Raw genomic sequence first — 26,519 nt, forward strand, 5'->3', positions numbered from 1 at the left:
AGCAGATTACTTTCAGTTTACTCTAACAGGAGAGAAATGAGGTTAGTTCACTGAGGGAAATGGTAACACTAGATCAGTACAAAAAGGGAATGGGATGGTAGCTTTTAAGTACTTAACGCCTATTCAAGTAAGCTTAAGTCCAAAAAAACTGAGAACTTCTGTTGCAGAAGTAAAAATTAATCTAAGGGGTCACTTAATCCAATCACTTAAACTTTATAAGTTCTCTTTGCAATGTAGTATCTCTAACTAATCTCGCTAACTATATGACTGAAGATGGCCAATGCTTGTTTATTGCTCACTCTTCAGGGCAGATGATTCTCTCTTCAGAGATTTGACTGTTTATAACTACTTAATAGCCACATTCTATTGACTCACTTGGAGCTTACAAAAACAAGAACAAAAAACAACAAAATAAAACAAGAAAACCCCCACAGTCCAACAGCACTCCTCAATGCAGCCTCTATCGAAGGAATCAAGAATCAAGAACTTGTTTATTAACTTATTGAGAACAACAGGCACTTTACTACAGTTTTTAACTTACTTTCCAATAACGATAAGGAACAAAACTTTGAAAGATTTGTTACATCCATAATGGGTCATGATTCTTTCTAAGTCATGATTCTTTTCAGCGTTCTGTTTCTTGAGACTCTTATCCAAAAGCTCATCTATTTTACTTTATAGTTTGTTTTATATAGTCTTTTTCTCTTTTTGAAGATGTGAATGACATTCACCTACCACTTAAGCTTTTGTCATCTTTTATTTCTCAAAGACAGTTCAGCTATCATTAAGTTGCCAGCTGTGAAACATTTAATACTATCACATAAAAGTATTTAGGAAAAATAATCTTAGTCTTCTCATGCATGTTGGATTTAGACTCTTTTATTAACCTTTATTCTAATCAAGACAAATTTCTCCTTCCAAAAACAAAAACAAACAAAAAAACCACCAAATACATGCTAAGGTATAGTGATTTGTGCCCTAATATTACACCAAACTCAGGCCTATCCCTTGAAAGTCTCACTCCAAAACCGAGTCCCCTAAAATTGTTAAAAATTTAATAAGCCTTAGTTCACTTACCGTTTAAAGATTACACTATTTCTCACAGTGATATTTCATAAAATATTTTTTTTCGCCAAATAACTCTTCTTCTATTCTCTAAGAAATAAAATTCAAAGCAAATCAAGAACTCTACTTATTGATACCAGATATACAGATAGCTACAGTCCTCAATAGTCTGTTACACATTCACAAACTCAGAGACGGATTACTGTCAACACACCACCTCTAATCCCTTTCTATCCCAGACTCAATTTACCAATATTGCCAGTTCTGGCCAATTCTGGATCTTAATATTCATTCAACATGTTGGTTACATGATACTCTATTCATTGTATGAGATCTCATTTGAAATAAGCCATGTTGGCAAGTTAGCCACACCATAGGAAGTATCAGAAAAGTAATGACTAATGAGATATACCTTTGACCCCTTTCTAGGCATCCTGGAAATCTGGGTTAACACCAAAGTCTTTTACACGATTTTTTGGGGGGGGGGGGGGAGAGGAGAAATTAAAACCATTTAAGGATCTTGAGCTCTTATATTTGATAAAGATTTGGCAGCCTAATATTTTCCATGCATATTAAGGTTATCATTTGAGTGATAACAAGTTCCTTTAGTGTGCTGAATAAATACTAAATCTGCCCCAATGGTAACTTTTATACTAGAATTTTGAAAACAGATTTAAAAAAAAAATAATCAATTTTGAAATCTCAGCCCTCAAGGCCAAGTTCTTAATATTGTTTTCACAAGAACATTTAAAAATGGGACACCTGGGTGGCTCAGGTCATGATCCCAGGATCCCAGCACTAAGTCTGGCATCGGCATCCGGCACCCTGCTCAGAGGGGAGCCTGCTTCTCTCTCTGCCTGCCTCTCCCACTTGCGTGCAAGTGTCCCTCTGACAAATGAATAAAATCTTAAAAAAATAAAATAAATTTTGGGACACCTGGGTGACTCAGTCGGTTAAGCGGCTGCCTTCGGCTAAAGTCATGATCCTAGGGTCCTGGGACTGAGTCCCGCATCAGGCTCCTTGCTCAGCAGGGAGCCTGCTTGTCCCACTCCCTCTGCCCCTCCTCATGTGTGTTCGCTCGCTCTCTCCCTCTCTGTCAAATAAATAAATAAAATCTTTAAAAAATAAAATAAATTTTAAAAAAGAACATCTAAAAACATTTCATTGAGAAGACAAGAAAGGGAGTGACTGCTGGGTATGGGTTTTTTTGTGGGGAGGGGATAAAAATGTTCTAAAATTGGTTTGTGGTAATGTACAATCCTGTGAACACACTAGTAACAGTGAATTGTACCCTTTAAATGAGTAAACTGTGTATGTGAATTTTCTCAGTAAGTTATTTAAAAGCATTTCAACTTCATCCTAATAGCTATACTACTCTACATGTTATTAAATACCAAGAAAACCAAACCAAAACAATCCCCCTCAAAAAAATCTCAAAAACTAGATCAGAGAGGAAGAGACAAAGAAACCCTTACACACTAACTTAATCCAGGCATTAGGATGTCAAAAACAAACCACTTAGGAGCCAGAGATGACTGAGCATTAAGAAGCCCTTGTTACAACCACTAAAACGGTAACAGACTGAATATGACCCCTAAAAGATTTCTTCAGAAAGACTATTATTTGAAAAACAATCTTGAAATGGAAGGCTTTGCGTCCAGAAACAAAAATATGAATGAAGTCCTCAATAGCATGAGCACTTACTCATCATACTCGATATGATAAATAACGTCTTCATCAGCAGCAACAGAGTCTGAATTAGACGTAGAGGGTACACTGTCCAATTTATTTGTGTTCTCTTTGGAATTATGATTTACATTTCCATTAGTCCTTTTACAAGAACTGCCATTCTTCAGTGGAGTTTTGCCACGTGAATGTCCATCAGAAGCTCTAGTAACACTACGTATACGGGCTTCAAACCAAGCACCAAGGCCGACATCTCTGGCATCCACCAATTCATTTACCTAAAAAGAGTTTAAAATTAGTTAATGAAGCTTAATTTCATCTATTGCTTCAAAAACCATACTATAACTCAAGTTATTTTGAGAGTTATCACGGGTAACAACATTTACAGCTATTCCTGTTTAAAGTAATTAGAAAGATTAGATCAAAACTATTCTTTTTGGATTATACTGTCAAATCTGTTATTTACTATTATGAAAATTAACTTTCCTTCTAATTTCATTCAATGAAATAGGTATTTTCATTACTCCTTGCCTGGGTCTACATTAGACTTTTAGAAGTATCATTCTTGTGTACCTAAGTGTTCCAGCAAGTCATTAAATAAGAATGTCACTTAGTGAAAATCCAGGACTTCCTAGTATTGTGGCTGTTACTGATTTGCTTAATTTCTTCAGAATCCTAGAGATAACTTATAGTCACTCTAACAGAAAACAGTTAAGTAGCAGAAAAAACTTGAACATGGGGAATTATAAACATGTATAAAGGGAAGAATCCAGCAAACCCATCTATAAAAAATGGGGTAAGTTCTATTACCAGTTAATAATTCACTAGCAAATGCATTATCTAGTACCTCAAAAGAGAAAATAAAGAGAACAGAGCTGCAAAGATGCAAAATAGATGTATTCAAGTCTAGTGGATAATCCAGAACTAAAACATGCAATCTGACAAAAGGAAAACAGTGCATTAGAAACCATGTGTATCAGGAGAGTTACAATGTGGAAGGTGGTTAAACAAAACACACAAACACACACAAAACCTCTCCAGAAAAAATCAGGCAATTGGTCTAAAGGTGAGGCTCTTTCAAGAGCAATAACCAAGAGACCTAGAGACCGCCCCCTTCAGCTTTTTTCATTTTTTAAAGCCCTTAAAAATAAAAAAAGAAAAAAGACCTCATTAATACAAGATGATCATCTAATCAAGCTAGTTCTTCCTGAGGGTATTAGAGACCACTTAAGTTATCCAACAGAATTCTGACGCATTGTATAGCTTGGGACCAGGGTGGAGTTTATACTCAAAAGTTAAATATCCATATATTAATGCAAGTCTCTCTTTAGGCTTGTTGAACTCTAACAAGCTTAATAATTCCTCTTTTACAAGATAAGAAATTAAAAGCTCTGACAAGTTAACTTGCTCCAAGTGAAAGCTCATTAAATGTAAAGCTAGAATTTGCAGACATCAACCTTGAGGTTTATGTTCTTGCCACCGTGTTAGGAAGACTAATGAGAAGATGACAAGATAGGTAAATAGGAACTTCAAAGGTTAAGTGATGAAATAAGGTATTAAAAGATAAAAATCAGAGATGAAACACAGTATATATTATATACATTAATCTATGCATTAAATGGACACAAGTGCTTTTCTTCCTAATAGTCACTGATAAGTTTAAAGATACTTTTTTCTTTTTTTTTAAAGATTTTATTTATTTATTTGACCGAGATCACAAGCAGGCAGAGAGGCGAGGGGTGGGGGAGCAGGCTCCCCACTGAGCAGACAGCCCGATGTGGGGCTTGAACCCAGGACCCTGAGACCCCAGCCCGAACTGAAGGTAGAGGCCTAACCCACTGAGCCACCCAGGTGCCCCTAAAGACACTTTCTTACAGGCAACATTAGCTAAAAAAAAAATAATGTGAAGGTTGATCATACTTGGGAGAATAAACAGACTACTACTACTCTTTCACAGCAAATGAAAATGTAAGGTTTTATGTAGCACTTTGCACTCATTATAGCAGAGAATAGAGGGCATACAGTTGATACTGAAATAGGTAACAGAAACATAAGGCAATCTGAAAATACTCCATTGCAGATTCAAAAGAGAACTTACTATCTCATAAAAGGTAGGGCAGAGTAAAACAACCTTGGACTTACAACTGTAAACAAGAATTGCAAATTCTCTAGTTGACCATTCATGACAATGCATATAAACTGGGTGGGAAAAAATGCTTCTAAATTTAAAAAAGGATTCTGCACATTACACAGACATACTGAATTATGCCAAATTTGAATGGGTCAAAATGCATGCAAGAGATTAAAGATCCTTTGTAAAGCCTGGGTTTTGAATATGGAGAAGAGGATAGTTCAACTTACATGAATAACATGAGAACAGGATACTGCCATGGTAATTTCTTTGATCTCATAGTAATCCAGTTGAAAATTAAGAACTGCATTGATATGATATAAAGTTATGATATGCTATGATAAAAAAAAAAAAACCTCTGTAAAGTAGGTCTAGAGGGAACATATCAACATAATAAAGGTCTTATATGGAAAAACCCACAGCTAACATGTTACTTAATGGTGAAAAACTGAGAGCTTTCCCCCTAAGTTCAGGAACAAGACAAGAATGTCCACTTTCATTCAATTAGCACTGGAAGCCCTAACCACAGCAATTAGACAAAATTAAAAGCCATCCAAATTGGTAAGAGAGAAGTCAAACTCTCATTATTTGAAGACGACATACTATATTTAGAAAACCTGAAAGACTCCACCAAATAACTGTTAGAAGCAATAAATGAATTCACAGTAAAGTCGCAAGGTACAAAAATCCATGTACAGAATGTTGCATTTCTATACACTAATAATGAAATAGCAGAAAAATTAAAACAATCCCATTTACAACTGCATCAAAACCAGTAAAATTAGCTAGGAATAAACTTAGATAAAAAGATAAAAGACATGTACTATGAAAACCGTAACACCCTGATATAAGAAATTAAAGATGACACAAAGAAATGGGAAGACATTCCATGCTCATGGATTGGAAGAATATTGTTAAAATGTCTATACTACTCAAGGCAATCCACGTATTCAATGTAATCCCTATCAAAATACCAACATCATTTTTCACAGAGCTAGAACAATCCTAAAATTTGTATGGAACTACAAAAGACCTCAAATAGGCAAAGCAATCTTGAAAAGGAAAAAAAACAAAGCTGGACGTATCACTATTCCAGATTACAAGTTCTACCACAAAGTGGCAGTAATTAAAACAGTATGGTACTGATACAAAAACAGACACACAGATCAATGGAATAGAAGAAAAAAAAAAACAGAAATAAATCCATAATTACATGGTCAAACCTCAACAAAGGAGGAATAAATAGCCAATGGAAAAAGATGGTCTCTTCAACAGTGTTGAAGATTTGGACAGCTACATGGAAAATAAAACTAGACCACTTTCTCTCACCATACACAATAATAAAATTAAAATGAATTAAAGATCTAAATGTGAGACCTAAAGGCATCAAAAACCTAGAGAAGAGCACACACAGTAATGTCTCTGACATCAGCTATTGCAACCTCTTTCCAGATATGCCTCCTAAGGGAAACAAAAGCAAAAACAAAGTATTGGGACTACATCAAAATAAAAAGTTTCTGCAAAGGAAACAACTCAAAGGCAACCTATTGAATGGGAGAAGATATTTGCAAATAACATTATCCATAAAGGGTTAGTATCCAAAATATACAAAGAACTGATACAATGCAATATCCAAAACCCTAATAACCCAGTTAAAAAATGAGAAGACATGAATAGACATGTCTGCAAAGAAGACATACAGATGGCTAACAGACCATGAAAAGATGCTGAACATTACTATCATTAGGGAAATGTAAATCAAAACTACAAGGAGATACCACCCCACACCTCTCAGAATGGCTGAAATCAAAACCACAAGAAGCACCAAAGTGTTGGTGAGAATGTGGAGAAAAAGGAACCCTCTTGCACTGTTGGTGGGAATGCAAACTGGTGCAACCACTGTGGAAAACAGTACAAGTTTCCTCAAAAAATTAAAAATAGAACTACCCTATGATCAAGTATTCACACTAATGGGTATTTACCTGAACAATACCAAAACACTAATTTGAAAGGCTTTATTCACCCCTATGTTTATAGCAGCTTTACAATAGACAATTGCAGAAGCAGCCCAAGTGTTCCTCAATAATCAATGTATAGAGAGGTACATGTACATACATACACACACACACACATGCATTGTGAATAGGAATATTATTCAGCCATAAAAAAGACCAAAATCTTGCCATTTGCAACAACGTAGATGGAGCCAGTGTGTATTATGCTAAGTGAAATAAGCCAGTTAGAAAATCAACAGAAAAAGAGAAACCATGAAACAGACTTATTGCACACCTGAAGCTAATATAACTGCGTTAACTATACTGGAAATAAAATGAAAACTTAAAAAAATAGAAAAATGTAAATCTCTTTACATTTAATAAATAAATTGAATTCTTAAATAAAAACCATCCTACCACCACAGGGGAGAGGAGGGCTCAGACAAGTTGTTTACTGTCTCTAGAAAGAAGTCCATCCTTAGCCAGAAAATACCTCCCCCAAAGATGTCAAATTGTAAAAGATACAGGAAAAAAAAAATCAATGGGGTTGGAGTATTTGAGCTGAAGTTATGAGATAAAGTTAAAAACAAACCCAATCACATAAATGTTAGCTGAAGAGTTGGATTTATTTATATAAAAAATATATATGATGAGAAGATGACATTTAGAGAAGAATCTTCCACATTTAGAGAAGAATCTAGCCACATTTAGAGAAGAATCTTCCATATCCAAGTGGGTGAGAGTTAAAAAAAAAAAAAAAGTATGGGAGACAAGGTGAAATCATTAAAAAATGAAATACCAAGAAATACTGGAGAACTTACTATATCAGGTATACTTCTAAGTAGTTTATATGTTCCATTTAAAACACACCAGCTCTCTCATTTAGAACTAGCTCCTAACTTAGATACACACACATACACACACAACAAAAACCCTACACCAGCTCTGCAGATAACCTAGGTTTAAGTTTGAGTTTATCATCTACTAGGTATAACCTTGAAGAAATTATTTAACCTGTCTCAGCCTCAACTTCTTTATACAATAACATACTTTGCTGTGTATTAAGAGATTAGGTAACTAAATCCATATGATGTGCCAACTAGCAAGCATAGGCACAGATGAAAACAACAGTCTCCTTCCACTAAGGAGACATATGTACAATTTTAAGACCCATTAAGTCTCAGTATAGTCTTAATACCATAGTCTTCTTAGTAACAATATTAGCAATTTACTGTTATGTATATTACCTCCTTTAATAACTAAAATACAAAGTCCTTATTTTCCAATGAGTTACAAAAGAAACTAGAGTCCTCAGGAAATACACACTTGCAAGTGGGAACTAAGTGGATAAAGATTTCCGAATTAGAACAGGACTCTCATTTCATGTTTTTTCTAAAATTTACAAATCAGAATACAATGTGGTTCCATTTACATAAACTTAAGAAAGAAAATAAAGGATGCACACATAGATTAAAGGTTATTAAGAGGTAATGACGGGATCAAGTTAATAAAAAGTGAAGAAATAACTACTCAGAAGTTTGGGTATTAGTTATAACTAGGGAGAAAGGAGTAACAGTCAAGAGGGGGCCCATGGGAAGTTCCTGGGATACTGTTTTATATTTCCTAATTTGGTGGTATTTACAGACACTGACTTCCCATTTCACTAAGCTCTATTTTTTGTATTGTCTATTATGTTTCATAATCAAAAAGGTACCAAATCAGGAAGCACAGCTGCATTGTGTTATAAAAGATAGGAGATATTAAAATATCCATGACTTCCACTTAGTAATTGAGGGGTTTCCCCTTTCCTTTATTTCCTATAATGAACATCAGAATACATGTAAAAAGTTTATCTAAAAAAGTTAACTTATCTAAACTCTAAACCCTTATTTATCTTCATTCTAGAATTTAGGCCAAGATGACAGTCATTTCAACAGTAGGATCTGCTGTGAGTCATTCAAAGATTCCACATCCCAAACCAGAACTGAACTATTTAGATACCAAAGGCCACCTTGTTTGAGAAAATCACCTCCCAGAAACCCTGGAAAGGGATGTACCCAGCCTCTGCACAATCTTCCACAGGCCCTCTGAGTGTGATAACGACATACCCGGTTTCTTACAACATATGAAAAGATAACTGAGGAACATTTGGTCCATTTCAGACCTCAAATAGCACAAAACAAGAATTATGGTGGACAAGAACTTCAGTTTAAAATTCTATTTTTTAAATAAGAGAATTATTAAAAAATAGATTTAAACATTTTTTTAAATGTTAAAAATTTTTAATGTTTAAATGTTTACCTATGCCAATTTTGAGAAATACAGACTTGAAAATTCACTTTCTGTATCCACTTACATGACGGCCAAGGAAAATTTTAGGCAAAAAGGAAAAGCTCCAAATCTGTTTGCTCATCCATAAAGTAATTTTAATTATAGAAAGCCCTATATCTATAAAAGGAAAATCTTTACATAGCACAAATGACATAAGCAGGAATTCAAGATAAAGGCAAAACAAAACACAACAACAAAAAAACCCCAAACCAAACAGAAAAACAACAAAACCTCCCAATATTAGTGATCTAGGAACAAATTAAATTTTGATACAGTAGTCACAGACTTGCTCAAAGGAAAACATTCACAACAAATAAACTTAAAAGTAGCAGTTTCTAAGTGTTTTCAGGTTAGCCAAAGGTAAGTTTTAATAGCTAATAAGGTTCTGTGAAAGCAGGGGGCAGTATCATTTGTTTATCTTCCCATCTCTAATATCTAGTAGAAATACATAAAAGGTAACCAAATATTCATCCAGTGGATGAATTATCAGAAATAAGCACTTCTATGTTAAAAAAAAAAAAAAAATCAGGTCACCTGGGTGGCTCAATTGGTTAAGCATCTGCCTTTGGCTCAAGTCATGATCTCAAGAGTCCTGGGATTAAGCCCTAGTTGGGCTCCCTCCTCAGTGGGGGAGTCTGCTTCTCCTTCTCTGTGCTCTCATGTGCAACCATGCATACTCTTGCTCTCAAAAAAATAAAAATCAGTGAAAATTTCAAATACCTATGACAATTACTGAACTTCATTAAAAAAAAGCAAATAAATCTGATAGCCTCTTCAACTAGTAAGTTAAATGAAGCTGTATAGCCTTTTCAGAGTTTAAGTTCCAGATTTCACACATGTTTCTAAATGAGGAAAAGAAGACAATATAAAACGTAATATATTCGTACAAATGGGAAGAAGCTGAATCGGAATTTAAAAGCATATCCGATGGGGCACCTGGGTGGCTCAGTGGGTTAGAGCCTCTGCCTTCAGGTCAGGCATGGTCCCAGGGTCCTGGGATCGAGCCCCACATCAGGCCCTCTGCTCGGCCAGGAGCCTGCTTCCTCTTCTCTCTCTGTCTATTTGTGATCTCTGTCTGTCAAATAAATAAATAAAATCTTAAAAAAAAAAAAAAAAAGCATGTCTGATGACAAAGCTAAATTTCTTAACCTCTGTGCTATATATATTAATATGAGATATAAAGGTTCTTTAAAAAGTGAGGTATCAGAGAGGTGAGCGGCCAACGAGTCAGAAGCACGTGACTCTTGATCTTGGGGTTGTGAGTTCAAGCCCCACAACGGGTATAGAGATCACTTTAAAAACAAAGTAAAACAGGGGTACCTGAGTGGCTCAGTAAGTTAAGCACCTGACTCTTGATCTCAGCTCAGCTTGGTTTTTGATCACAAGGTAGTGAGTTCAGGCTTGTTGAGCTCCATGCTGGGCGTGGAGCCTACTTTAAAAAAAAAACCCAAACAACCCAACAACAAAACCAAACCACTCCTGTGTCATCCTAGAAATAAAATATTTATTTTGAAGATTATATTTATCTGAAAGAGAGCATGAGGTGAAGGGAGAGAGGGTCAGAGGGAGAAGCAGACTCTGCTGAGCAGGGGAACTGATGCAGGACTCGATCCTCAAACTCCAGGATCATGACCTGAGCTGAAGGCAGCTGCTTAACTAACTGAACCACCCAGGTGGCCCAATAAAATCTGCTTTAAAATGAAACAAAAACAGGAGTACCTGGGTAACACAGTCTGCCTTTGACTTTGGTAGTGCAGGGTCCTGGGATCAAGTCCTGTGTCAAGCTCCCTGCTCAGCACTGAATCTGCTTCTCCCTCTGCCCCTCCCCCTGCTCCTACATGCTCTCTCACTCTCAAAATCTTTTAAAAAAACAAAAATAAACATTTTTTTAACAAGTTAGGTACTAGAAGTAGTTGATAGTCGAAGTGCTAATAATGAAAAAAAGCACAGATCTGCTGAGAGTCGTAGTTTCTCTTAATGCTTTTTTGAATTAGGGTGGAGATGGCAGGGTATGGAGATATCCGCTCAACAGAATTTTTTTTTTTTTTTAATAGATTTGAGAGAGAGCACTCAAGCGTGTCAGCAGGAGGTGGGGGAGAGGGAGAGAATCTCATGCAGATTCTGTGCTGAGTGCAGAGCCCAACACACAGCCTGAGACCATGACCCTGAGATGGAACTGCTTCCATCTCAGGGAAGAGTTACACTGCTTAACTGACTAAGCCACCCAGGCACCTGTGCTAAAGAGAAAGAATTTAGGTTAACTAGAACTGCTTAACCTTCAGCCCAGACCTACAGATACATAAGCTGGCCCTCTTTGAAAATAAATTCATGCCTGTACTGCCTAAAACATATTAAGTTAAAAGCAGCAGCTTCTGAACTACTGCCCTTAACCAGAAAGTTAAAATAATGTAAGCTTAATATATAGATGGCTATATACTGGAGATACAGGGATATATAAGAATCTGTAGTAGTAAGGAACATATCTAGACCCTAGATCTTGGTTTCTAATACCATTCTAGGGCTGAGGTAAGAAATAACTAAGATGATCCTGATGCATCTTCTAGTGCCTGAAAGTGCTTTAACAAAAGCAACAAAAATCGCCCACAATAATGGAGGTATATCAAAGGGACACAGGGGAAAATATCCCTACTGATGTGAATGACTAACTGAATAAATGAGGGCAAAGAGACAAGTTTCCCATGTAGAATTCCCAGTACATTTTGTAGATAATCTGCCCTCAAGAAGTAGAGTTGTAACCAAGCCACCTCCATATGTGTGGGCTGCATATGGGCACTTTATCTCAAAGAATATAATGTGAAAAAGGGGTAGGTGGGGAGTAACTTCACAATGAAGAAACCTGACGAATGCTACTTCATCAGCCAGGTGATTAAGGTTCACATCAACAGTACAGCAAGTTACTACTGATGTAAAAACCTAAGGTATAATTAGCACATAGAATGTTGGTAGTTTGTACCCTAGATAGAATGTGATAAAAATAGCACTTTACCTCTGTGGTCTTCCTCCAAAAAATATGTAAATCCAGTCTAATGATGAGGAAAACAAGATGAATCCTAATAGAAGGGTATTTTACAAAATATCTGACCAGTACTCCTCGAAACTGTCAAGGTCTTCAAAAACAAAGTCAGTCTGAAAAACTGTCACAGCCAAGAGGAACCTAAGGAGATTCAAGAACTATTTAGTATAGCCACTAATGTAATATAATGTGGTATCCTAGATGGGATTCTGGAACAGAAAAAGGATGTTAGATAAAATCTAAGAAGATATGGTTCATTTATAACTAATGTATTATATTAATGTAAAGTATTGGTTAACAGGGCAAACCAGAAGTTGGATATACGTATCTTCCCAACTATGCTATAAATTTCAAATTGTTCTAAAACAAATTTATTTAGAAAACAGAGGGGCACCTGGGTGGCTCAGTCCATTAAGTGTTTGCCTTCACCTCAGGTCATGATCCTGGAGTCTTGGGATCGAGCCCCACAGTGGGCACCCTGCTCAGCAGGGAGTCTACTTCTCCTTCTGCCCCTCAATCCACTGTTAATACTCTCTCTCTCAAATAAATAAAATCTTAAAAAAAAAAAAAAAAGAAGAAGAAGAAGAAAACAACACAGAAAATACTGGTTACTCAAAGGGGTAGTATCAATGTAGACAATATGGAAAGTGGGCATTCAATATGAAGAATTCTAAATTTGGGGGCACGTGGGTGGCTCAGTTAGGCGTCTACTTGGCTCAGGTCATGATTCTGGGGTCCTGGGATGAAGCCCTGAGTTGGGCTCCCAGCTTAGTGGGGAGCCTACTTCTCCTTCCTACTTGTGCTCACTTGTGCTCTCAAATAATAATTTTGCCTTCTCCAATAATTCTACTTTGTTGTTGTCCTGCCTATCTCCATCATGTAGAAAGATGTTAAGTAACAGCATTAAGTGGCTGCTTTCTTGTCTGGCTCCTGTCTTTAATGGGAATGCTTCTGGCTTTTCCCCACCATTAAGCATGATGCTGGTATGGTTTAAAAAAATTCATCTATTCTATCTGTTCCACTTACGAAGGATTTTAAAAAAAAATCAGAAATGGATTTCTTTTTTAGATTAGATCATTTGGTTTTTTTGGCTTATTACTATGATGAATTATATTAATATTACTATATTGAGGGCTGGGTAAAATGGGTGAAGGGTGTCAACTGTGTGGTAATGGATAGTAACTAGACTTACGGTGGTGATCACCTTGTAATGTATTGAATTCTCAAGCTGTAAACCTGAATTTTAGAAGACAAATGATAAAGTTATATACCTGCAAATTATATATATTGAAAAAAAAATCCAAATAATGAACTATCCCACTTCCTACAAACCATCCCTGGCCAAGGTATTCTGTTTTTTAACAAATAGTCATAATTTTATTTGTTAAATATAACTTCGGTTTTACATCAATATGTAGTGATACTGGTGTGCTTTTGTTATATTTTAGTATCAGTGTTATATTAAGTTTTTAAAAACAATGGGAAGCTTTCCTTTTTTAAAATTGTGGGTCAATTTAGCTAATATAGTTACCTATTCTTTAGAGGTTTAAGGTAATTTATCACTGTAGCCATCTAGGCCAGGTACTTTTGACATATAGCTCTTGGCCAGTTTTTTTGATTCTACATATATGGATTTGTTTCCATTTTTTCTTAGATCAAAAATTACCTCTATCTGCATTTTCCTAAGTAATTTACTTCAGCTAATTTTTAATTTTAGCCTTAAAAATGCTCTGAAAAATTGAGTCTTGGTCCCAATTTGTCTCAACTGGTAAGAATTAAGAAAAAACAGTTTTAAGGATAGGACAGGATGAAGCAAAACTGTCATTCAGTTATTTCTACAAAATTTATTAGCATTTGAAAAAGTTGGTAGATACAAGGGTCAATATATGTATCAACTGCCTTTCTATATGGAGGCAAACAAATCACAATTTTAATAGATAACCATTTATAATAGCACTAAAAATGCAGGCACTAGAAATAAGATATGCAGAGAAAATTAATAAAGCTATCAAAGATCTAAGTTAGTGGAGACATCTATCCTGTCCATGAATGAAGGACTCAACATTGTAGAGTTGTCAATTCTCCAAGCTATTCTACAGATACAATCCCCATCAAATCCTGTATTACTTATCTGTAGAGTTTGACAAACTAATTCTAAAAATTTTACATGCAAGTTTTAAAAGCCAAACACCAAGACATCCTTAAATAGTAATAGATTTGGGAGATATGGGTTAGGGAGATAACAGTATACTAGGCTACAGTACTTAGAATAGCAAGCACAGTGATACACAAGCAGACGAAAAGAACACTGTAGAGCGCAATTTGGCAGTATCCTGGGAGTGAACCAGCACTCCCATTTCTAGGTAAAAATTCCTAAAGATATTCTAGAATAGTGCACCAGGATACATAAAGGAGGTTCAAAACAGGTGAAAACTGGGAAAAGCCCAAATTTATCTATTCATCCTTGATTAAATATGTTATGTTATGTTAATAAAATGAGAATCAAAGCGGAGAAAAAGAATTGTTATATAAACTTCAAATACAAGCAAAACAAAACATTTTTTTAGAGGTAACAAAAGTAGTAACACTACAACAAAAAAGATCAGAATACTCAGAGTAAGTAGTTTACTCCTTAAGGAGAAAGGAAGATATGTTCTGGTAGTCGCTTTAAAAAGGAATTGGCATTATTCTACTTAGCTTCAGTGGAATTACACCAGTATTTGTTTTGTATTTTTTAGGCTGTACGTACACATTTTATACATTTAAAGTACATATTGCACAATTCTGTGAGACTTTTAAAAGTTAAAGTATTAACAGCTCTGTCTTTACTTTCAAATGACAATCAATCTTCACTTATTTGCAACATCCTTAAGAGAAGAGACATCTGTATTTTCACAACTATCAAGTCTAAAGAAGACAACATACCTTATATAGCCCAATGCCAGGATCAATAAGAAAATCACAAGTTGATGTAGACGGCTGACTAGAAGATCCCACCCTTGGGGTTTTCTTTACTTTAGGTGGGCTATTAGAACACGGTTTGGCCTGTACATCAATCTGTTTAGATGTGCTAGGAAGATCTGGGTCTGGGCGAACTAGTAGCTGAATAATGTCATTCAGTCCAACATCATAGTCAAATAAAGTATATCCATTTTCCAACTGGAAAAAAAGGATAAAAAACATTAAAAGATTAAAATGCTTCTCTCAAAACTTGATCTTTCCACATCGTTAGTCACCCAAATGTCCTAGCCCAATTATTAAAATAGCAAAGCAATTTAGTGATACTTAAACCATTCTTATTACTTTATGGCCTCTTTTGATGGCAGCAGCATCTCAGGACCTCAATAAATTCTTGAGAATCAATCCACATTAGCTATCAGGAATGCAGACAGCCACCAAAACCAAAAACATATCATTGCTTACATGACTTCAACATGTAGGCAGAAAAACCCTAGGTTTCCCACCAAGTTTTATTTAAATTAATAGTAACTGAATCCACTGTTAAGAAAGGTGAATTTTGAAGGTGAGTGGTTTTATGACCTTGTGTTCATATTTAAGTTAACAATTTTATGTTTCTAAAGCACTGCAATTTTTTTTTTTTAATCAAGCAGGAATTCCAGGTCTTGTTCATGCTATTCCACTTGCCTAAAGTTCTCTAATTCTATTCATTTGTAAAGGTAGTCAAGTTGTATCATGAAAAGTCTTCCAGGATGAATAATGAATAAATTATCTTGCAACTTACCCATATTTTGGCAAGGTCTCTGCAATGGGTTAAATTGTGACCACCCCACCACCCCATTATACTAAAGTCCTAATCCCAAATATCTCAGTATGTGAGTATTTGGAAATAGGGTCTTTACAGTAGTAGTAATCAAGTTAAAATTAGGTCATATTGGGTGGGCCCCAATCCATTGTAATTGACATCCTTATGAAAAGTGTAAATTTGACCACAAAGATGTGAAGGCAGCCATGTGACTAAGGCAATTATCTACAACCAAGGAATTTACAAAGGATTGCTAGCAACACTAGAAGCTGAAGGAAACAAGGAAGGATTTTCTATTAGAGCCATCAGAGAGAACATGGCACTACTGATACTTTGCATTCAGACTCACAGCCTCTGGAAACAGGAGACAATAAATTTGTTTTAAGCCACCTAGGTTTTGGTGGCCTTTTTTTTTTTAAACAGAAGTCCTTGAAAACTAATAGTCTCCCATTTTTTTTTCTTTATAAAATTCCGTTGGCCATTTTACCATAATACAATAAGAAAACCAAACTCCATTGAAGATCAAAACTAGCATTTCCCTAGAAACATTACCAATTTAATCACTGTTCATTTTCCCCTTCTTTGTATGTAATAACCATCCTCATTCTCAACTCCCTAAACACAGTAAGACCATATTTCCGAAGTCCACCAAAGGGAAGAATGAGTTGGTCCTTAATTGATAAACTTACTAGTATATTAAATAAATAATTTTAATTCAAGTTGTCCCAAAACACATCTAGCACAATCCTACACATTACACATATTCACAGTTTTAACTATAATAAGGGATCAAACAATTCACAAATTTCCCAGTAGGGAAATCAGACACTATCCCACAGGTTGGTTCATATGCTTATTCCAAGTAAGTCCAAAGGAGTTTCCCAAGTCAATAAGCAGATAAACCCTTACAGGGATTAGAGAACACCACTGCTTACTTTATTTAAAAAACAACAACAACACAACTTCTACCTAATTCTGAACTCCTGGAGAAAAATTCAAGGAGCCAAAAACCTATACATTCACACCTTCATTTTTGACATTCTCCAATACCCCTTTGCCCCAAAAAGGTAAGAACATACTAGTCTGGAAATGTTAAAAAAGTACAACTTGATTAACTGTACAACTATTGCACATTATGAGTGTCCAAGTAGAAGATAAAAACAAACTCTTAACAGTATAGAACAGCAAAACAAAAAAAAACCCCAGTAATACAATATGCAAATTAACAGGAAAGACATTTCCCAAAATGAAGCAAGCTGTTAAGGTGGTAAAATAACTGGAAATTCAAAGTGCTTCCACAAATAATTTTCCTTTGAAATCTGAGGCACAAGAATCAGAGTGTTGGCAGGGACACTCTTATACTCAATCCCTCTGATGAGTTTCTAAGTTACTGCTCAAAATCACATAAGCTGCTTCAAATGGTTATTTGGTTTGAAAGGAAAAGCAATGTCTTAAGTCAGGAAAACACTGCATATCAAGGCATGAGGCTCTATTCTGAAGTTAGGCCCACATTAACATGTAACTTTTCCTTCAATTATTCATGCTTGCTAGGACAGCCACTTTTACCCCAATTATCTACTTCTTCCCTAATTCAAAGGTATTCTTCCAGTTTTCCTAAAATAGTGATTACTATCCATTGCATAATTAACTTCCACACAGCTAGGTTTTTGTGAAGAGTGCTGGAATGAATTGTTACTTGAAAAGCAGTGAAGTTTTCCCAAATTTAGCACAAGTGTTGGCTGGAATTTACTGTCACTTATACCCCAAGTGGAGAAGGGACTGAGTCACTTAGAAATCACAGACACCTGTGAGTTTCAGGCATGTAACAATATTCCATCAATGTCTCACAGGACAAAATGCTTGGGAACTGCGGTCCTAGAAGATGGGAGCACAGTATTTAAAATACTATAGGTGTAATAATGGCCCTAGAGTGTTTTGTTTTTTTGCCAGACTTCAGTGTTGCATCTAGTATTGGGTTGAAGTAAGAAATTCCAGATAATAGGAAGAACTGTAACAGTGATGCAAAATAAAACTAGGAAGCAAACACTGACATTGACTGAGAAGGCAGTGAGAGAAGTCTTTCCAAAGGGGTTACTGACAACTTAATGCCCTTGACCTGCATCCCTTAAACAACCTTCATGTATCTTCCACATCATATATATAATACAGATAAGACACACATTCTCTCTCCCCGTTTAAATAGGCAAATGTTTTTACTTTGCGTTCCGTGTAAAAATAAGAATCCAGGGGCAAAAGGGTACTTCAGCTCTGATTCATGTCCTACCTATAGTGGTATAAACAAAAGCAAGAGGGGAAGTGACAGAATCTTTTCAAATTAGGAAAAGCTCTGGATTCTCAAAATATTTAGGGATTCATAATGTAACTCTTCCTTAAAGAGCTAATCCTCAGGATGCATGCTCAACCTCCCAGAGTAATATCCAAGTGAGGTTACTCTACTCTAACCAGAACTTTTAAAACCCTGAATTGCTGCCCTCTATTTTGACCCTCAAAAGTGGAGTTACTGGGCGCCTGGGTGGCTCAGTGGTTAAAGCCTCTGCCTTCGGCTCAGGTCATGATCTCAGGGTCCTGGGATCGAGTCCCGCACCGGGCTCTCTGCTCAGCAGGGAGCCTGCCTCCTCCTCCTGTCTCTCTCTGCCTGCCTCTCTGCCTACTTGTGATCTGTCAAATAAATTAAAAAAAAAAAAAATCTTAAAAAAAAAAAAAAAGTGGGAGTTACTCTGCTTTTCAAATTTAATTTGCATAGAGATCACCTGGAGTCTTTATAAGTGATTCTGATATATACCAAAAACTAACAGCAGCAAACCTCACATAAAAGGGGTGAGGAATAAGGGGGAAAGGGTATCATTTACATCAGAGACACTGTAAATTTGTTTTTATTTACATTTTTCACTATGTAGCAGTAAAGGGGTGACTTTTTCAAATAAGCACAACGGCATTCTATAAACTAGGGGCAGCACTGTGATGCAAATCCAGTAGTTGCTCTGTCCAAGGACTATGAACTCCAAAGAGTAAAAGAGAATAGAGATAATAATCACTGCCATGGCTACTCCTCAGCTCACAAAGTATACACAGCTGTGTCTTCTACAAAGCAGTGTCTTCCTTCTATCTTCAACTCAATGGGACACCAAAGGTCCATACTGGTTTATCACTGAGCTGCAGAAATCAAAGTAGTGAGTTATCAACTGTCCTAGGAGAAGTAGTACAAAAGGGTAATTATCCTCAACAGTTTTTCCCTAAACCTGGAACAGAATTTCCTGGTTTATCGGAAGTCTACTTTGTTGACCTGAATTTAACTCAATTTCTACTTTTTCCTCAAGACACCCAGGTGCATGTTTTTAGTATATTTGATACTTAGACTTTGTGAGTTTCCCAGGAACACACGAGAATGTTTCATTTCTATCTCTTGTGCTGAAGTCACCAAAGTATCCCAGCAATTCATGTACTATTATATCCTTAGCTAAAAAACAAAATTCGGAAGACGTGATCATATAATTCGTATCTTTGACCAAAAGATAATAAGGTATCAGTCACTGAAGGTATAGCAATATAAAGCTAGGTAGTGTTTAACATGTATGATTTCAAAAGCCAAGTTTACAACTGAATGGAACACCCATTTTTTTTTTCAAGTCAAACAGTAAAGGATCAATAAAACAGCTTCGAACACCTATCAAAGATGCTATCACTTATTTAAAAACAAATTAAAATAAACCCTGGCTCTTTCTCTCTCAAAGTATAATCTTGTTACTGACATTTCTGGGCAGTTTTTGAAGCTAAGCCTATGAAGGGAAGAAAAATATTCCTTTCAAATCCTTTGTGGCTATAGGAAAATCGTACTTCCACTAAATCAAAGAGCTACATTTATTCCAAACCACAGAAATGAAGCCAAACTGTAGTTTAACCAAGTGGAGAATGCACCTTTTTAGTTGGGGGTGGGGAAGACAAAATTGAGTACGCTTGGGTCTCTAGGTGTAGACTTGTCGGATAAGAAAAATCTTTAATGGGCCAGAGCATGGTCATACCATACAACTACCAGAGACACCCACAGACACCCTCACTGCCAAAACCACTTTCAGCCTTCAAGTATGTACCGCTGGCTATGCTCCAGTTGCTGTTTTAAAAGTTTGTGTGAGGGGGGCTACATCAGAAGGGAAGAAGCAAAAAGAGCAAACCAGTCAGTCTTTCACACTCCTTTCCACTCTGGGAATAAATCACCCTCTCTTGCCTATACCTAGGAGTTTAAAAGCGATCCCGAATTACATCAATGGCTCGCCCCTTCAGCCCAAGTTTCTAATCTTCAAGACGGATTCCAATTCCAGAAAAGAGGTGAGGGAAGAGAGCCAGAAGTTTTGGAAACCCTTCGAATCTTCAGTGTGCTCAAATCCTTTCACAGTAGAGAGTCAGAACTAGGGCTCTTGAGCCTAAGAGGAAACGAGTTTTAAGTTTCCCCCCTGCTGTCTGAGAGCCGAGAGCGCAGAGGAGCCACGAAAGCAATTCGAGCCGTTAGCCGGGTTAGCGCTGCTGGGAGCCGGATCAGTCGGCCCTCCCTACCGGCGCTGAGGCATGGCCGCCAGAGCCCGCTGCCCTCCTCGCCTCCAGGGGCGCCGACCCCGCCGAGGGCGGGAAGCTAGGGATCCCAGGCGCTACCGCGGGCTGTGCCAGCGGCTACCGCCCGGCTGAGAAAGGGTTGGGGCGGGGGGGTGAGGTCTCCGCGCTCTGGGCGCCTCCGCCTCTGACCCTGCCAGAAGCACCTGCACTTCGGGGCTGGTACGGACCCCGCTGCGCCCCCTCGGCGGGGCCTGGGCCTGCACTCTTGAGCCTCGCGAGCTGCACACCCGAAGTGGAGCCAGGTGCTCTCTACGCGCGCGGCGCACCAAGCCCTGGGGCCCGCCCAGCCCACGCGTTCTAGCGGCGCCCTGCAGCCCTCTCCCCGGGATCCCCGAGGGGTGCGGTGGGCTCGCCTCACCTGCTTGCCCCGGTAGAAGAGGCGCTGGCACTCGGGCCGCACGTCGAACAGCGCCCACACCCGCTCGCGCAGCTCCTCAATTGTGGCTTTGCGAGACACGTCTTCAATGGTGCGCGTCTGGGAGCCGTCGATGGTGCGAACCTGAATCCACATCTTGGCGGCGGGAGAGGAGACTGGCCCGGCTTTGTCTCCCCCTGCGTTCCGGACGCCGCGCCCCGCCCGGCCCGGCCCGCTTCCTTAGCAGCTCCGGCTCTCCGCGGGCAGCGGAAGAGCGCGCGCACAAATGAGGGAAACCGACCAGACGCGGGGCCCCACAGGCAGCGGCGACTCCTAATCCGCGCGCCTGCCCAGCGGAGCTGAGAAGGAAAGGAAACCGGAACCAGTCGGGCCGCCACTACCGCAGCCCCCGCCTCACGAATAGGAAGAAGCCTTGTCTGCGCCGCGCGCACTGTTTACTTATAGAGCTCTAGCTCCCACATGGAGGTCACGGCGCCAACCCGGATCTCGCGAGATCGACCTCCCGCTCCGCCTTAAAGAGGAAGCTGCGGGGGTGGGGAGGCGGCGAGGAGAGGGCTAGAAACCAAAGAGATCTAGAATGGGCGGGTGCGGGGAGGGCGGGGTGATAGGGCGGGGCTGCGCAGAGTCGTTACTTGTCGCTTCTCCTGCACCTGGGCACTGGAAACTCCCTCTAGTCTTTGGGGGGCTAGTGACTCCTCAGGCCTAAGCGGATACGGTTTCTGTGGTCTGAATAACACACCCAAAATAAGTGGGCGCGGCCTAAATTTCTGAGAGCGCACATAAAGAAGTGAGCTGCTCCTCCGCGCTTAGCCGAACACGGCCCGCCGCGGCCTAGGTGGGCCCGCGGCTCGGAAAGGACCCAACACCCTTCTGCTTCGCGAACTTCCTACCCGTCGCGAATTTCCCGCGGAGCCTGAATATTGTCTTCGCGCGCGGAAACCAGCTTCCTGTGGTTTCCCGCGGCTGCGCCGAGGTGGAGGCTTCAGGTCCGCAGGCCGCGGGTCCCGCTGGTATCGCTCTCTGATCCAACGCGCTCAGGCCTGGACCTTTGGCCACGGAAGTTTAGTGTTGCTATTAAGGAGGGCCGCTCGCCAAAATCGGACGTTTCTTTTTGTGGACCTTCCTCGTTAGTGTGCCTCTGACTAAGGGATTGAAGGGTCATGGAAAACACAAAGGATGCAGAACTACACACCTCAGGAGAAAAAACTCCAAAGACTCTACCAGGAATAAATTCTCGGAAATAGGCCCAACACAGGATTACCAAACAGTGGGTTTGTTTAAAATGAAAATGTTTTCATAAGAAGGAAGAGAACACATGAAAGTAGAGACATATAGAGGGATATAAATATAAAATAATATATATCACAAAATTTGGACTTTATACTTGCCAAAATCTGTAACTTGAATATTCAGACTGGTGCTAATTATTACCATAAAGGTAGAGAAGCAATTTTTTAATAAACAATTCAAATAATTATAAGTCTGGTGAAGTCCAGAGTAACATAAAAGAAGGATGGCCCAACATGGGAGAGAATGAAAAAAAAAAAAAAAATATATATATATATATATACACACACACACACATATTTTGGGTCCCTGCCCTTCCCGAAAATTTTATATTCACTTATATCCTCCAAATATAATTCATCTGATCTCCTGATTTAAGTACAGCAAATATTGAATATTCATTACATGTGTAAATGAGATGATGGAGATATGTAAAGCACACTTCTAAACTGCCCCAGTAAGGAATAGCTATTTGCTATTATAAAAATGTGCTATACTTTTGTGAAGACATGTTAAGAATTTCTTTAATTCCCTGCATACAGAGAATTTGCTACCTAGTTCAGTTAAGATTTAGAAAAGATGAAAATACTAAAGAATTGTTTAGTACTAAGTAATTTGTTGTCAGTTTAAACAACAGTTAATAATGATACAAGGGGGACTAGAATGATCTGGAAGTGTAAGGATGGGGTACAACTTGACCTAAGTTAGATGGCATATTGTAATGTAATTGAACATTTAAATATTCAACTCATAGATTGAGATATATCTGAATTATAATCCCAGTTTTTTTGTTTTTGTTTTTGTTTTTAAATTTTAATTTATTTTTAAAATTCTTTTCAGTGTTCCAGAATTCATTGTTTATGCACCACACCCAGTGTTCCATGCAATACATGCCTTCCATAACACCCCCACCAGGCTCACTCAACCTCCCAACCCCCCCCAAAACCCTTAGACTGTTTTTTAGAGTCCACAGTGTCTCATGGTTTGTCTCGCCCTCCAATATTCCCCAACTCCCTTCTCTTCTCCATCTCCTCATGTCCTCCGTGTTATTCCTCTGTTCCACAAATAAACGAAACCATATGATAATTGACTCTCTCTGCTTGACTTATTTCACTCAGCATAATCTCTTCCAGTCCCGTCCATGTTGATACAAAAGTTGGGTATTCATCCTTTCTGATGGAGGCATAATACTCCATAGTGTATATGGACCACATCTTCCTTATCCATCATCCTTTGATGGGCATTTTTGGTTCTTTTCACAATCTGGCGACTGTGGCCATTGCTGCTATGAACATTGGGGTAGAGATGGCCCTTCTTTTCACTACATCTGTATCTTTGGGGTAAATACCCAGTAGTGCAATTGCAGGGTCATGAGGAAGCTCAACTTTTAACTTCTTAAGGCATCACCACACTGTTTCCCAAAGTGGCTGCACCAACTTGCATACCCACCAACAGTGTAAGTGGGTTCCCCTTTCTCCACATCCTCTCCAACATATGTTGTTACCTGTCTTGTTAATTTTGGCCATTCTAACTGATGTAAAGTGGTATCTCAATGTGGTTTTTATTTGAATCTCCCTGATGGCTAGTGATGATGAACATTTTTTCATGTGTCCATTAGCCATTTATACATCTTCATTGGAGAAGTGTCTGTTCATGTCTTCTGCCCATTTTTTGACATGATTATCTGTTTTGTGTGTGTTGAGTTTGAGGAGTTCTTTATAGACCCTGGATATCAGCCCTTTGTCTGTAGTGTCATTTGCGAATATCTTCTCCCATTCCGTGGATTGCCTCTTTGTTTTGCTGACTGTTTCCTTTGCTGTGCAGAAGCTTTTGCTCTTGATGGAGTCCCAAAAATTCATTTTCGCTTTTGTTTCCTTTGCCTTTGGAGACATATCTTGAAAGAAGTTGCTGTGGCCAATGTCGAAGAGGTTACTGCCTATGTTCTCCTCTAGGATTCTAATGGATTCCTGCTTCACTTTGAGGTTTTTTAATCTATTTCGAGTTTATCTTTGTGTATTGTATAAGAGAATATAATCCCAGTTTTGATGTTTACTTCAAATATGATGTTGGACCAATAATTTGTTTTAATTTCCTCAGTGTAAAATGGTGTTTATAACATTTAATGAATGTATAGTGTAGTATGGCATAGCGCCCATCCCTTGGTAGTACACAATAAGGTATTTTCATGGTATTGTTATGGAGAGGATTTAGATAAGCAAAGAATGCCCAAAGAGCAGAGAATGCCTACACACAGACAGAAGATTTGCATTTTTACAGGTCAGGAGATACTGTGGATCAGAGAAAGATTTACTAGATAGAGAAGGGCAGAGTGTGAAGATTAGCATTCAAAGCAGGAGACTTTGTAGGCCCTAGGGAGAAACTAAAACTTTAAGGGGTCCACTGATGCATTAAATATGCATTTGGAAAGATAACAGAAGGAATTTTGAAGGATGCCTTAGGGAAAAACCAAGGGACCAGTCGGAAAGTTTAGTGAAGAGGCAATTGTGTCAATTTCAATGAAATTTGTGGCAGTGGATAAGAGAAGAAAGAGCAAATTCCAGAATATTCTAGAACTTCAAGCCTACCAGACTTGTAAAATGTGTGAATATGAGGGATGTAGAAATGTGAAATGCTGAGACTAATTCCTGGGTTTCTAGTTTAGGAGAAAAATGCATGTCTTGGATAGATGGTGATGCTCTTAACTGAAGTAGGTGGAGATGTATAACTGACCACTGGAAATATAAGCCCAAAGTTTTGAAGGGAAGTAGAAAAGTTATGAAAGAGGAACTAGTCAAGACTTTCTGTACTGCCCCCCATGAGGGGATTTATTCTTGTTACACTGGTGAACTTTTGGGAGAAAACCATCAAAATTGGTATCTACTTGGACTATATAGGATTTGTGTTAATCTAGTCAATATAGATCCCAAAGGATAAAGACTTAGAGGTGTGAGACCCAAAAAAGATACACTGTCCTGTGGAAACCAAATTAATTACTTCTTGAAACATAAGCTTATGTGTGTAGTAAGTTACTTAGGATATAAATAACTGATTGCAAATAGTAATTCTATATGTAACAAAATACACTCTTCTGCGTTTCTCCACACAGTACAAAAGGTTTCTCCTTTTTCCATATATGCTTTTGCTTACTTAGGAAGTTGCCCACTTGAAAAAGCAAGATAGAAGTTCTTTGACAAAAACCAAAATATCTTGGGACGCCTGGGTGGCTCAGTTGGTTGGACGACTGCCTTCGGCTCAGGTCATGATCCTGGAGTCCCGGGATCGAGTCCCGCATCGGGCTCCCAGCTCCACGGGGAGTCTGCTTCTCTCTCTGACCTTCTCCTTGCTCATGCTTTCTCTCACTGTCTCTCTCTCAAATAAATAAATAAAATCTTTAAAAAAAAAAAAAACAAAACCAAAATATCAGACAGTTCTGACATAACATACTTTATTATCACATGAGTAGCTGAAACAACTTGGATGTGACCAGGCAAAGAAAAGAGGAATTATTTATATAGATAAAGAGCAAATACTGAAATTTATGCCATCAGTCATGTCTCAAAATTTATTCAAGTCAAAACAGGTAAAACAGAAAAAAATTGATTTTTGAACTAATTATTCCAGACTCCTCCTACCACAGAATATCTCCAGTTTTCCCACCTAATGTCCCAAAGTCAAGAACTTTCATATATACTCAAAAAGCTAATTTCAATTTGCTCTCTGAAGCTATGATTATCACCATTTCATTACCTTCTATGTTAGTGGTCTTCCTTTTGGTACACCAGAATCACTCTACCAGCTTGCTGTCCTGGGGTCCAAGGGCAAGGAGTACATCAATGGAATCAGTACTCTCAGGCATCCAGTTGAATCTGGCCAGAGGGAAGGAAGCACAAACTGAACACTAAAACAATGAGGTCTGTATATTTATTCCACTGGGTTTCCCCCTGAAAGTTCACCTCTAGCTTCTGTTGCCATCCTGGGAAATCACTACTACTCTTAAAGTAGCCTACTCTACATGACTCACTTTCATATTTTGATAACCTTTCCTTTTTCTTATTGCTTTGGGTCTGCACATTGTAACAGTTCTACAGTCCTAGATTCATACATATTTCTTCAGTTTTCTGTACCGTGGCCCGTACCCTTTCAATTGAACCCTTGCATGCGTGCGTTTTGGGGGGGGGCTGTCATCAAAGTACCTTAATTAAAGGTTTTGTTATAATCTCTAGTGC

At 38.2% G+C, this 26,519-nt stretch overlaps 1 protein-coding gene across 3 annotated transcripts in view; it reads right to left on the reverse strand.

Annotated features, from left to right (window-relative positions):
• Positions 1–21,427, reverse strand: part of UHRF2 (ubiquitin like with PHD and ring finger domains 2) — an 81,968-nt gene extending 60,541 nt beyond the window's left edge. The window contains exons 1-3 of one of the 3 annotated variants that reach the window (XM_032845504.1): positions 20,989–21,427; positions 15,167–15,400; positions 2,770–3,029 (exon numbers count right to left, since the gene is read on the reverse strand). In XM_032845504.1, the coding sequence (XP_032701395.1) occupies positions 2,770–3,029; positions 15,167–15,400; positions 20,989–21,141 (647 nt within the window). In that variant the 5' untranslated portion in view covers positions 21,142–21,427. Of the gene's footprint in view, positions 1–2,769; positions 3,030–15,166; positions 15,401–19,060; positions 19,101–20,988 lie in introns of those variants that run through there. The other 2 variants (XM_032845505.1, XM_032845506.1) reach the window with 2 other exon arrangements.
• Between the last annotated feature and the right edge of the window lie 5,092 nt (positions 21,428–26,519).

Source organism: Lontra canadensis, unplaced genomic scaffold (assembly GCF_010015895.1).
Source record: "Lontra canadensis isolate GAN:19392208 unplaced genomic scaffold, GSC_riverotter_1.0 scaffold165, whole genome shotgun sequence".
NCBI classification, from domain to species: domain Eukaryota; kingdom Metazoa; phylum Chordata; class Mammalia; order Carnivora; family Mustelidae; genus Lontra; species Lontra canadensis.